At 65.4% G+C, this 13,597-nt stretch overlaps 1 protein-coding gene across 1 annotated transcript; it reads left to right on the top strand.

Moving 5' to 3' along the window:
* Positions 1 to 233: 233 nt before the first annotated feature.
* On the top strand, positions 234 to 13,597 carry CALB2 (calbindin 2). Its single transcript, XM_064160608.1, has 11 exons — positions 234 to 368; positions 4,603 to 4,679; positions 4,791 to 4,880; positions 7,413 to 7,493; positions 9,637 to 9,693; positions 10,293 to 10,370; positions 10,523 to 10,578; positions 11,804 to 11,843; positions 11,946 to 11,999; positions 12,140 to 12,211; positions 13,322 to 13,597. The coding sequence occupies exons 1-11, from the start codon at positions 278 to 280 to the stop codon at positions 13,436 to 13,438; spliced, it is 813 nt and encodes a 270-aa protein (XP_064016678.1). The 5' UTR covers positions 234 to 277; the 3' UTR covers positions 13,439 to 13,597.

The following is a 13,597-nucleotide window of genomic DNA, read 5'->3' as shown; positions in this document are numbered from 1 at the left end:
GTGTCCCGGTCCCTGTCATCCCATTCCCGGAGCCAACATCCCAACGTCCCTGTCCCCCCACCTCAGTGCCCTCCCTTCCCGGTGTCCCGGTCCCTGTCACCCCATTCCCGGTGCCAACATCCCAACGTCTCTGCGTGTCCCCCCCGCCCGGTGCCCGCCGTTGGCGGTGTCCCGGGACAGCGGCGCCCCCTGGCGGCGGCGGCGCTCGGCGCGGGTATAAAAGGCGCTGGCGGGCGTGCGGGCGGCGGCAGCGGCGGCGGCGGCGGCGGGGGATGAGATGGCCAGCCCGCAGCAGGCCCCGCACCTCCACCTGGCCGAGCTCACCGCCTCCCAGTTCCTCGACGTCTGGCGGCACTTCGACGCGGACGGTCAGTCCCGGGGCGCGATGGACACACATCCCCCCCCACCACCACACACCTCCCCCTCACAGCCCACCCCAAAAACACCAGAGGGGAGGGCACCGGGATGAGCATCCCCCCCCGGGAGCGCGGGAACTGGCGGGGGGAGGCCGCAGAGTCCCCGAATGTCCCGTCGGGGAGAGTGGAGAGATGGAGGTAGAGACCCTGCCGCTGCAGCCCGGGGTGATGGGGAACCCCCTAGGGGTGATGGGGAGCTCCTCCCGGGGTGAGGAAACCTCCCCCAGGATGATGGGGAGCCCCCAGGGGAAAGGACAATCCCTCCAGGGTGAGGAAGAGCCCCCCCCCCCCCCCCAGGATGATTTGGAGCCCCTCGAGGGGATAGACAATCCTCTCAGGGTGAGGAAGAACCCCCCCAGGATGATGGGGAGCCCCCAGGGGGATGGACAATCCCCCCAGGGTGAGGAAGAGCCCCCCCGGATACTGGGGAGCCCCCCAGGGGTGCAGCCCCGCCGGGGGAAACCTGAGGATGAGGGGCACGGTGCCTCCCCCCCACCCGCAGGACCTTCCTGTCAGGCTGAGATGGGCACCCCCTCATTGCACCCCCCCAGGAGACCCTGGGCCGTGGCACATCGTGCCAGGGGTGCCCCAAGTCTCCTCTGCATGTGCCCCCTAAGCTGGGCTTAGCTCAGGGCTGCTGTCACCTCTGGGCGGGGGGGTCCCGCTCTTCCCAGGGTGCTTCCTCCCTGCCACCCTCTGCCTCCTCTCCAGTCCCTCCACAATGCCCCATCCTTGGCCGGCGGCGGTTTGGGTGGCAGCCTGGCCACCAGCCCGGCCCCAGGGCCACCTCCTCGCCCTGGAGGGGAGGGGGTGACAGCAGGGGTGCCCCCTGCCCGCAGCGGGCTGAGGAGCGGAGCTCTCGGTCCCTCCCCAGCCTGCTCCTCAGCCCCGCAAGACCTCTGCCCGGGGACGCTGTGGCTGAGCCCCCAGCAGGGCTGGCACCTCCCAGGGCCCCTGCGCTCCGCGGCTGCCAGCCCCAGAAAGGGGCAAGGGTTTCGGTGGGAAGAGTTTCGCCCAGCCCCGGGGGTGCAGGGGAAGAGGCTCAGCCTGCTGGGGACAGCAGCCCAAGGGAGGGCTCCTGCTCGTCCCCAGGTCCCCTTGTCTCGGGTCTGGGGTCTGAAACCCTCCTGGGAACTGCGTCACGCAGCGTCCCCAGCCGCGCCGCTGGCACCGAGGGCTCAGCTCAGCTGCAGAGTGCCCTCCTGCAGCCCCCTCAGCGCCAGGTGGCAGGGGCGCCGCTGGCTCTGTCACCCCTGGAGCAGCTGAGGGGCTGGGGGGACGCGGGACGGTGAGCCGCGGGTGGGCTCCCGGCGTGGGTGTCCTGCTGCCTCCCTGCAGCGTGTCCCACCGCGCCCGTCCGCTCCAAAACGCGGGGGCAGGCGCGGATCCAGCTCGGCAGGGGCCCAGGAGAGGGAGGATTCAGGTGGCAGGGGACACGGTGGCCTTGATGAAGACCACCCTTGGCCGCCCCAACAAGCCCCAGCAGCTCCCTTCTGCTGAGGGACCCCAAGTCCAGCCCCTCTGAGTGAGGGTTTCGCCCGAGCTCTTCTCAGTCCTTAACCCCCGCTGGATGGGGTTTTACACCCCCTGCCCCTTAGGGCTGCCCACGCCCTGGGGATGTCTTTGGTGTCCTCACTTTGCCGGTCACAGCCGTCCCGAGTCCCCGGGAGGAGGCTGCGAGGTGCAGCTGTGGCTACCCGGAGGGGATTTTCCATGCTGCTTCTGCTCCGCAGCCGTGCAGCAGACCCAGCCAAGCTGCAGCCCCGGGGGGGGGGACACCAAGCGAGTGGTCCTGGGGTTTTTTTTCCTGGCCATTCCCCACCCCCATCCCGCTCCCAGCTCCAAACTCCCGACGGCTTTTATGTCTTTTTTTTTTTTCCTTCGACTGCCCAACTGAACCCAAAGAAAAGTTTGAGGCTTTTCCTGCAGCCGCAAAAAGCAAAGCTCCTCGGGAAGGGAAGGGGGAAAAGCTCCTCGGGAGGGGCAGGGGAGAAAAGATCCTCGGGAAGGGCAGGGGGGAAAAGCTCCTCGGGAAGGGCAGGGGAAAAAAGGTCCTCGGGAAGGGCAGGGGGAAAAGCTCCTCGGGAAGGGCAGGGGGAAAAGCTCCTCGGGAAGGGCAGGGGGGAAAGCTCCTCGGGAAGGGTAGGGGGAAAAAGCTCCTCGGGAAGGGCAGGGGGAAAAAGCTCCTCGGGAAGGGCAGGGGAAAAAAGCTCCTCGGGAAGGGTAGGGGGAAAAGCTCCTCGGGAAGGGCAGGGGGGAAAGCTCCTCGGGAAGGGAAAGAGAAAAAAAGCTCCTCGGGAAGGGCAGAGGGAAAAGGTCCTCGGGAAGGGTAGGGGGAAAAAGCTCCTCGGGAAGGGCAGGGGGAAAAAGCTCCTCGGGAAGGGCAGGGGAAAAAAGCTCCTCGGGAAGGGTAGGGGGAAAAGCTCCTCGGGAGGGGCAGGGGAGAAAAGCTCCTCGGGAGGGGTAGGGGGGAAAAGCTCCTAGGGAAGGGCAGGGGGAAAAGCTCCTAGGGAAGGGCAGGGGGAAAAGCTCCTAGGGAAGGGAAAGAGTTAAAAAACTCCTCGGGAAGGGGGAAAAAGGTCCTAGGGAAGAGTAGGGGGGAAAGGTCCTAGGGAAGGGCAGGAGAAAAAAGCTACTCGGGAAGGGAAAGAGAAAAAAAGCTCCTCGGGAAGGGCAGGGGGGAAAGGTCCTAGGGAAGGGCAGGGGAAATGCTCCTCGGGAAGGGCAGGGGGAAAAAGTCCTAGGGAAGGGAGGGGAAAAAAGCTCCTCGGGAAGGGTAGGGGGGAAAAGCTCCTCGGGAAGGGCAGGGGGAAAAGCTCCTAGGGAAGAGCAGGGGAAAAAAGCTCCTCGGGAAGGGCAGGGGGGAAAAGCTCCTCGGGAAGGGCAGGGGAAAAAGCTCCTCGGGAAGGGCAGGGGGGGAAAGGTCCTAGGGAAGGGCAGGGGGAAAAAGGTCCTAGGGAAGGGCAGGGGGAAAAAGCTGCTCGGGAAGGGCAGGGGGGAAAGGTCCTAGAGAAGGGCAGGGGAAAAAGCTCCTCGGGAAGGGAAAGAGGAAAAAAGCTCCTCGGGAAGGGAAAGAGAAAAAATGCTCCTCGGGAAGGGCAGGGTAAAAGCTCCTCGGGAAGGGCAGTGGAAAGCTCCTCTGCTGCTCGCAGCCCGAGCTGCCCTCGGGAGGGACGGAGCGTTGGGTGCCGCTCATGCAGCGGGCTGCGGCTGCCAGCGAGGAGGGTGCGCTGGGACACCCCCATGCGCTTCCAGCGGGATACGGAAGGGATGCTCGCAGCTGCCGCGCTGCAGCGGGGAGAAGACGCTGCTGGGGATCCCGCGGGGACGATGCTGGAGGTGGCACGGAGCGAGGTGGCAGGGGCCAAGCCCTCGGGGCCGCGATGGGGAGGGTTCGCTGTTCTTTCTCTTTAGAGGAGAGCCCTGGCAGCTGTGCCCAGCTGTTGGCGGGAGGGAGGATGCCTGGCAGGGTGGTGGCAGCACTGCGGAGTCAGTGTCCTTGCTGCAGTCTTCTGGTGATGGTCACCCCCTGGAAGCCAGCGAGGGCCACCAGCAGGGCAGCCACGGGTGCTGGCTGAGCCATCCTGCTACCGAGCAAGGCTGCGGGTACCCGGGCCGGGCATTGGCACCGAGAGATGGGGGCGGGGGGGACATGAGACAGGGACTTTCTGAGCCCCCAGCCACCTCGCAGACCGTGACCGAGCTCCCTGCCTGCAGGGCTGACCCGGATCCGGGCCCGACCCCACACCCGAGGGGGGGTAACTCTGTGCTCGGTGCCTTCTCCCTGCCCCCCGTTTGCCCTCGCTGCCCCCGCAGTGGGGCGAGAGGAGGCAGCAGCCCGCGGGGGGGTGCCCAGGGCGAGCAAAGGCTGAGCTGCTGCCAGCATCAGCGGCAGAAAAGGCACCGAACCCTGGCAGGGGGACGAAGCCCCCTGCGATGGGGACGGGCACAGCCACCAGTGCCCCACAGACAGGTGCGGGGGGCAAGCCCGGGGCTGTGCCCCCTCCCCAGGCGGCAGAGCTCCCTGCTCGTTCGGGTGTCGCCGGGTCTGTGCCGCTCGGGTCCCTGCGGTGGTGTCACCAGGGGGAGAGGGACAGGCACGGCGCCCCCCAGCAGCAGCATCCCATCCCCCCTGCCCCCTGCCAGCGGGCGGGGGCCGCTTATTGCCTGCTCCTGCTTCCCTCAGGGAATGGCTACATCGAAGGCAAAGAGCTGGAGAAGTTCTTCCAGGAGCTGGAGAGCGCCAGGAAGGGAGCGGGAGTGGTAAGAGCCTCTGCTGGCTTTGCTCCTCCTGCCCTGGCCTGGGGCAGCTCGGCGGGCAGGGGCTGGGGGAGGGGGCCGTGACCTGCTGCCGCCCCCTCTGCTTGCTGGCAGGGCTCCAGGGGCGACAGCCTGGGCGAGAAGATGAAGGAGTTCATGCACAAGTACGACAAGAACGCGGACGGCAAGATCGAGATGGCAGAGGTGAGGGAGTGCCGCCGGCCCCCAGCCGCCCCTCCGCCCCTCCTGCTGCCCCCCAAAGCTCCTGTGTGTGTCCCCAACACTCATCTCCCCTCCTGCTGCTTCTGTGTCCCCTCCTGCTGCCCCCCCAAAGCTCATGTGTGTGCCCCCTAACACTCAGACCCCCTCCTGCTGCTTCTGTGTCCCCTCCTGCTGCCCCCCAAAGCTCATGTGTGTGCCCCCTAACACTCAGACCTCCTCCAGCTGCTTCTCTGTCTCTCTGCTGCTTCTGTGTCCCCTCCTGCTGCCCCCCAAAGCTCATGTCTGTGTCCCCAACACTCAGACCCCCTCCTGCTGCTGCTTCTGTGTCCCCTCCTGCTGCCCCCCAAAGCTCATGTCTGTGCCCCCTAACACTCAGACCCCCTCCTGCTGCTTCTGTGTCCCCTCCTGCTGCCCCCCCAAAGCTCATGTCTGTGTCCCTCCCAACACTCATCTCCCCTCCTGCTGCTTCTGTCCCCTCCTGCTGCCCCCCAAAGCTCATGTCTGTGTCCCCCAACACTCAGACCCCCTCCTGCTGCTTCTCTGTCTCTCTGCTGCTTCTGTGTCCCCTCCTGCTGCCCCCCAAAAGCTCATGTCTGTGTCCCTCCCAACACTCAGACCCCCTCCTGCTGCTTCTGTGTCCCCTCCTGCTGCTTCTGTGTCTCTCTGCTGCTTCTGTGTCCCCTCCTGCTGCTTCTGTGTCTCTCTGCTGCTTCTGTGTCCCCTCCTGCTGCCCCCCAAAGCTCATGTGTGTGTCCCCAACACTCAGACCCCCTCCTGCTGCTTCTGTGTCCCCTCCTGCTGCCCCCCAAAGCTCATGTCTGTGTCCCCAACACTCAGACCCCCTCCTGCTGCTTCTGTGTCCCCTCCTGCTGCCCCCCAATGCTCCTGTGTGTGTCCCCCAACACTCAGCTCCCCTCCTGCTGCTTCTGTGTCCCCTCCTGCTGCCCCCCAAAGCTCATGTCTGTGTCCCCTAACACTCAGACCCCCTCCTGCTGCTTCTGTGTCCCCTCCTGCTGCCCCCCCAAAGCTCATGTCTGTGTCCCCAACACTCAGACCCCCTCCTGCTGCATCTGTGTCCCCTCCTGCTGCCCCCCAATGCTCCTGTGTGTGTCCCCTAACACTCAGATCCCCTCCTGCTGCTTCTGTGTCCCCTCCTGCTGCCCCCCAAAGCTCATGTCTGTGTCCCCTAACACTCAGACCTCCTCCTGCTGCCTCTGTGTCCCCTCCTGCTGCCCCCCAGTGCTCCTGTGTGTGTCCCCCAACACTCATACCCCCTCCTGCTGCTTCTGTGTCCCCTCCTGCTGCCCCCCAATGCTCCTGTGTGTGTCCCCCAACACTCAGACCCCCTCCTGCTGCTTCTGTGTCTCTCTGCTGCTTCTGTGTCCCCTCCTGCTGCACCCCAAAGCTCATGTCTGTGTCCCCAACACTCACACCCCCTCCTGCTGCTTCTGTGTCCCCTCCTGCTGCCCCCCAAAGCTCATGTCTGTGTCCCTCTCAACACTCAGATTCTCTCCTGCTGCCCCCCAAAGCTCATGTCTGTATCTCCAACACTCAGGTCCCCTCCTGCTGCCCCCCAGTGTTCATGTGTGTGCGTCCCAACACTCATCTCCCCTCCTGCTGCTTCTGTGTCCCCTCCTGCTGCCCCCCAATGCTCCTGTGTGTGTCCCCCAACACTCAGACCCCCTCCTGCTTCTGTGTCCCCTCCTGCTGCCCCCCAATGCTCCTGTGTGTGTCCCCAAACACTCAGACCCCCTCCTGCTGCTTCTGTGTCCCCTCCTGCTGCCCCCCAAAGCTCATGTCTGTGTCCCTCCCAACACTCAGATTCTCTCCTGCTGCTTGTGTCCCTCTTCTGCTTGTGTCCCCCCTCCTGCTGCCCCCCCAATGCTCATGTGTGTGTCCCTCTCAACACTCAGATTCTCTCCTGCTGCCCCCCAAAGCTCATGTCTGTATCCCCAACACTCAGATTCTCTCCTGCTGCTTTTGTGTCCCCTCCTGCTGCCCCCCCAAAGCTCATGTCTGTGTCCCCTAACACTCAGCTCCCCTCCTGCTGCTTCTGTGTCCCCTCCTGCTGCCCCCCAATGCTCATGTCTGTGTCCCCCCAACACTCAGCTCCCCTCCTGCTGCTTCTGTGTCCCCTCCTGCTGCTTCTGTGTCCCCTCCTGCTGCTTCTGTGTCCCCTCCTGCTGCCCCCCAATGCTCCTGTGTGTGCCCCCTAACACTCAGACCCCCTCCTGCTGCTTCTGTGTCCCCTCCTGCTGCCCCCCAATGCGCCTGTGTGTGTTCCCCCAACACTCAGACCCCCTCCTGCTGCTTCTGTGTCCCCTCCTGCTGCCCCCCAATGCTCCTGTGTGTGTCCCCCAGCACTCAGACCCCCTCCTGCTGCTCGTGGTCCTCCTTTGACACTTGCCCTATCCCCTCCAGCCCTCATGTGCCCCCTCCCCCGATGCTCACATGTCCTCTACGCCCCCCCCCCTTGCCGCCCCCGTGCCCCCCTGACCCTCGTGTCCCCTGCAGCTGGCCCAGATCCTGCCCACGGAGGAGAATTTCCTGCTGTGTTTCCGCCAGCACGTGGGCTCCAGCTCGGAGTTCATGGAGGTGAGTGGGGGCAGGCTGAGCCCAGCTGCCCGCCGGCATTCGGGCTCCGCTCCCCAGCCCCACCGCGGGGCAGCAAGCGGCAGCTGGCACTGCCCACAGCCCGCCGCGGGGGGAAGCCACTCGGGCGTGGGAGGTGAGATGGAGCCTGCTGGTGTGGGCAGAGCTGGCTCGGGGGGTCCTGCTCTGCCGCTGAGGAGAGCTGCAGGGATGTGGAGCTCTCCCCCTGCATCCCCCCCCGCGGGCAGCCTGCTCCTTGCTGCCCCCAGGGATGGGCTGCAGCAGGCAGAGCTGCATTGGGGCACCCCAAAACCTTCTCTGCCTTCACCTGGGGTGCAGCCATCTGCTCCTTGCTGCCCCCAGGGATGGGCTGCAGCAGGCAGAGCTGCACTGGGGCACCCCAAAACCTTCTCTGCCTTCACCTGGGGTGCAGCCATCTGCTCCTTGCTGCCCCCAGGGATGGGCTGCAGCAGACAGAGCTGCACTGGGGCACCCCAAAACCTTCTCTGCCTTCACCTGGGGTGCAGCCATCTGCACCTTGCTGCCCCCAGGGATGGGCTGCAGCAGGCAGAGCTGCACTGGGGCACCCCAAAACCTCCTCTGCCTTGACCTGGGGTGCAGCCATCTGCTCCTTGCTGCCCCAAGGGATGGGCTGCAGCAGACAGAGCTGCACTGGGGCACCCCAAAACCTCCTCTGCCTTCACCTGGGGTGCAGCCATGGGGAGGGCTGCAGGGGAGCAGCTGGGCTGGGAGCTGGGTGAAGGGCAGAGGCCAGCAGCACAGGCTCTAGTTGGAAAGCAGCTCCACAGAGAAGGCCCTGGGGGTGCTGGGGGAGGGCAAACTCATCAATGTGCCAGCCATGAGCCCTCGTGGCCAAGAAGGTCGATGGCATCCTGAGGGCATGCAGGAGTGAGGCCAGCAGGCCCAGGGAGGATGTTGTCCTCCTCCTCCTCCTCCTCTCCTCTGCCCCAGAGAGGCCACATCTGGGCTCAGCCCTGGGCTCCCCAGCTCAGGAGGGACAGGGGGGGAGGTGTGTGTGTGGGGGGTTAATCTGCCTGGCACTCAGCTGATGGTAACAAATGGAGAAGGACCTCAGGAAGGTCAGAAAGAGCCAAGTGTGGAGTCCTGCACTGGAGCAGCAACAACCTCCTGCAGCAGCACAGGTTGAGGAGGTGACCTCTGCCCCACAGGGAAGGCCCTGGGGGTGCTGGGGGACAGGAGGGTCCCCAGGGGGCAGCAAGGATGCCTCATGGCCAGGAGGACCCCAGGGGTCTTCTGGAGGGCATTCAGAGGAGTGTGGGCAGCAGCTCAAGGAGGGGGCTCCTGCCCCTCTCTGCTCTGCCCTGGGGAGGCCACAGCTGGAGGACTGTGCCCAGGTCTGGGCTGCTCAGCTCGGGAGGGACAGAGAAGTGCTGGGGAGAGGCCAGGGCAGGCTGCAGAGCTGCTGAGGGGCCTGGAGCAGCTCTGGGAGCAGCAGAGGCTGAGAGCCCTGGGGCTGAGAGCCTGCAGCAGAGCAGCCCCAGAGGGCAGCTGAGCAGTGCCCAGCAAGAGCTGAAGGAGCTGTGGGGGGCAGGAGGCTGGGGCCAGACTCTGCTCAGTGGTGCCCAGGCACAGGCCAAGAGGCAGTGGGCACAAAGTGGCACCCAGGAGGCTCCATGTGAGCAGCAGGAGAAAGCTGTTTGGTGTGAGGCTGCTGGAGCCTGGAGCAGGCTGCCCAGAGAGGCTGTGGAGTCTCTGCAGAGCTTCCAACCCCCCCTGGGCACTGTGCTGCTGGGCAGGCTGCTGTGGGTGCCCTGCTGGGGCAGGAGGCTTGGAGTGGATGGTCCCAGGAGGTCCCTTCCAATGCTCACCATGGGATTCTGTGCCCAAAACGTGCCTGGGGGGCAGGGGGGGTAGGGGCACATGGAGCATCCTGTGGCGGGGAGAGCTGCTTGGGAAATGCACCTGGGTGGAGGTGACAGAGGAGCTGCTGTGCCCTGCGCAGGGGGCGGCCAGCAGGCACCGCTGCCATGCGCTGAGCCGCTCTCTGCTGGGGCGGGGGCGTGGGGGCAATGCTGCGAGTGGAGGGGCACAGCCGCGGTGGGTGGGGGGCAGCGCGGGGCAGGACTCCCTCCCCCGTTCCACCTTCCCGGTGGCTCCTCCGCAGGCTTGGCGCAGGTACGACACAGACCGCAGCGGCTACATCGAAGCCAACGAGCTGAAGGTGGGCACCGAGCGGGGGTGGGCTGCGGGCACGGGAGGTGGGGTGGGCGAGGGGCACGAGGAGTGGGGCTGGCTGCGGGCACCGGGTGGGCTGCAGGCACGGGGGACGGGGCGTGGGCTGCAGACACGGGGTGGGGTGGGCGAGGGGCACGGGCACGGGCACGGGGTGGGCTGTGGGCACGGAGGACTGAGGGTGGGCTGCGGGCACGGGGGGCTGCAGGCACCGAGTGGACTGCGGGCACGGGGGGCTGCGGGCACGGAGTGGGGCACAGGGTGGGCTGCGGGCACGGGGGGCTGCGGGCACGGAGTGGGGCACAGGGTGGGCTGCAGGCACGGGGGGCTGAGGGCACGGGGTGGGCTGCGGGCACGGGGTGGGATGCAGGCACGGGGGGCTGCGGGCACGGGGTGGGCTGCGGGCACGGGGTGGGATGCAGGCACAGGGGGCTGCGGGCACGGGGGGCTGCGGGCACGGGATGGGCTGCGGGCACGGGGGGCTGCGGGCACGGAGTGGGGGTGGGCTTGGCCAGGTAGCCAGCAGCGGGGGGCACCCTCAGCGGGGCAAGCAGGGTGGGGAGAGGCAGCAAAGCCCTCCCCTCGCAGGGCTTCTTGTCGGACCTGCTGAAGAAGGCGAACCGAGCGTATGACGAGCCCAAGCTGCAGGAGTACACACAGACCATCGTGAGTGCGACCCCTCGGCTGGCACTGGGCGGGGGAGGGTGCCCAGGTGCCCCTTCAGGGGGTCCCATCACCCCCCACCCCTCCCTCCCCGGCAGATGAAAGGGAGGGGAGGGCAGGCAGGGGCTGACTCGGAGCTTTCCGTGTCCCGGCAGCTGCGGATGTTCGACACGAACGGCGACGGCAAGCTGGGACTGTCCGAGATGTCCCGGTAAGGGCACGGCTGCGGGACAGGCTGCTGGGCACTGGAGGGAACCCCAGCTGCCAGCTGGGCACCAGCAGGGTGCCCAAGGCTCAGCGCTGGTGCCAGCTCCGCTCAATGTCCTCACCGATGATTGAGGCTCCCTCGGTCAGGCTGCAGCTGGCACCAAGCTGCCTGGCAGTGTGGGTCTGCTGCAGGGCAGGGAGGGTCTGCAGAGGGCTCTGCTCAGGCTGCACCCATGGCTGAGGCCAATGGGATGAGGTTCAACGAGGCCCAGGGCTGGGTCCTGCACCTGGGGCACAGCAACCCCAGGAGGACTCCAGGCTGGGGCAGAGAGGCTGGCAAGTGCCCAGCAGAAAAGGCAGCCCTGAGGGTGCTGGGTGGCAGCAGCTGAAGAGGAGCCAGGGGGTACCCAGGTGGGCATTCAGGGCAGCAGCAGCCTGGGCTGGATCAGCAGTGATGTGGACAGCAGGAGCAGGGCAGGGATTGTGCCCCTGGACTGGCACTGCTGAGGGCACAGCTTGAACCCTGGGGTCAGCTTTGGGCCTCTCACTCCCAGATGGACACTGAGGAGCTGGAGCAGGTCCAGAGAAGGACAATGAAGGTGGGGAAGGGTCTGGAGAACAGGGAAGAAGGAGCAGAGGGCTGGGGAGGGGCAGCTGAGGGAGCTGGGGGTGTGCAGTGTGGGGCAGAGGAGGCTGAGGCAGAGCTCACTGCTGAGAGGAGGCTGCAGCCAGCTGGGGCTGGGCTCTGCCCCCTGGGCTCAGGGGACAGGAGGAGAGGACCTGGCCTGGGATTGTGCCAGGGCAGGTTTGGTTTAGCTCTGAGGAACAATTTCCTCCCCAGACAGGGCTGTCAGGCCCCTCAGGCAGGCTGCCCAGGGTGCAGGGCTGCAGTCCCCACCCCTGCAGGAGTTTCAAAGCCATGGAGATGTGGAGCTGAGGGCCAGGTGGTGCCCAGGCAGCGCTGGCTTAGGGCTTGGACACCACCTCCAGGGGTTCCTCCCCAAGCAAAGTGGTTCTGTGCTTCTGAGGAAGCAGTGGGGAGGAAAAGACACCCTGAGACACTGGTGTCCAGGAAAGGCCTGAGGCCACTTGGGTCTCCTCTTCTATTTGGTGCCCAGCTGAGGTGAAAAGCCACCCAGAGCCACCCAGAGCCACCCAGAGCCACTCTGCCCTCCGGAGTGCCTCCTGCTGGCTGCCTCCCGCTCACTGCTGCCTCTCTTCCCTTGCAGACTTCTGCCTGTGCAAGAAAACTTCCTGCTGAAGTTTCAGGTAAACTAAAAGCCACCAGATGAACTCCACACCCCCCCGACCCCCCCCCCTGCCCTGCCTGACCGTGCCCCCCACCCTCACACCTCAGTGTCCCCTGGGCAGGGGATGAAGCTGTCCTCGGAGGAGTTCAATGCCATCTTCACCTTCTACGACAAGGTAGGCAGCCAGCTCCTGGCGAGCTGTCCCAAGCCAGCACAGCTCCCCCACAGCTGGGGTGGGAGGTGTTCAGGTGGGACAGTTCCCTGCTTGGATTGGGGGTGCCAGTCTGGGGGTGATGTCCTTCCATTGCTCCCCAGGATGGAAGTGGCTTCATCGACGAGCAGGAGCTGGATGCGCTGCTGAAGGACCTCTACGAGAAGAACAAGAAGGTGAGGGGGGGGGCAGGGAAGGGTGGGGTGGGAGCTGCCCCAGATGGAATCAGAGAGTGGCTTGGGTTGGGAAAAGGTCCTCCAAGGTCATCCAGTCCAAGCAGCAGCAACCCAGCCCCACCCTGAGCACCAAACCCTCTGCCCAGGTGCCATGGCCACACAGCTCTGCAGCACCTCCAGCCAGGGGCACTCCCTGGGCAGCCTCTGCCAAGCCCTGACCACTGCACCAGCAGAGACATTTCTCCTCCTCTCCAGCCTAAGCCTCCCCTGGCACAATCCCAGCTCAGGTCCTCTCCTCCTATGCCCTGAGCCCAGGGGGCAGAGCCCAGCCCCAGCTGGCTGCAGCCTCCTCTCAGGGAGCTGCACAGAGCAATGAGCTCTGCCTCAGCCTCCTCTGCCCCACACTGCACACCCCCAGCTCCCTCAGCTGTCCCTCCCCAGCCCTCTGCTCCAGACCCTTCCCCACCTTCCCTGCCCTTCTCTGGACCTGCTCCAGCTCCTCAGTGTCCTTCTGGGAGTAAGAGGCACAAAACTGAACTCAGTTTCCCCCAAAGGCCTCCTTTTCATCTTCCACCTGCTTGTGGAGCTGGTTCAAGCTGCAGAAGAGAAGGCTGAAGAGCAGCTGAGAAGCTGAGAGCAGCCTTGCAGTGCCTGAAGGGGCTGCAGAGGAGCTGGGGAGGGACTCTGGGCAAGGGCTGGCAGTGCCAGGAGGAGGGAGAATGGCTCGGAGCTGGGAGAGGGGAGAGGGAGAGTGGAGAGGAGGGAGGAATGGGGTGGGAGAGACTGGCACAGGTTTGCCCAGGGAGGTCGTGGAGCACAGAAGCACAGAATGGGATCTTTGATCCCATTCTGTGCTTCTGTGCTCCACGACCTCCCTGAAGGTGTTCAGGACCAGGCTGGATGAGTCCTCAAGCCCCCTGTGCTGGTGGGAGCTGTCCCCTGCCCATGCCACTGGCTGAGCTTTGAGCTTCTTTCACCGCCACGAATCCATTGAACCCTTTGCCCCCCACGGGAGGCTGCGCTGGAGCTTGAGGCAGATGCCAGCTTGGGGGATGCCCTTCCCAGGCAGCAATGAGCCCCTCCAGACCATCCCCTCTTTGCTCCTTGCAGGAGATGAGCATCCAACAGCTCACCAGCTACAGGAGGAGCATCATGAACCTGGCTTCTGGGGGCAAACTCTACCGCAAGGAGCTGGAGATTGTGCTCTGCAACGAGCCCCCCATGTAGGGACCTCCCTCCCCACTCACAGCACCCCTTGCTCCTCCTCCTTCTCTTCCTCCTTCTCCTTCTCTTCCTCCTTCTCCTTCTCCTTCTTTCTCCTCCTTCTCTTTCCCCTCCTCTTTCTCCTTCTCTTTCTCCTCATTCTCCTTCTTTCTCCTTCTCTTT

Source organism: Pogoniulus pusillus, chromosome 20 (assembly GCF_015220805.1).
Source record: "Pogoniulus pusillus isolate bPogPus1 chromosome 20, bPogPus1.pri, whole genome shotgun sequence".
In the NCBI taxonomy this organism is placed as follows: domain Eukaryota; kingdom Metazoa; phylum Chordata; class Aves; order Piciformes; family Lybiidae; genus Pogoniulus; species Pogoniulus pusillus.
Note: the sequence above shows the minus strand (reverse complement) of the source record. Positions and strands in the feature narration are given on the sequence as shown.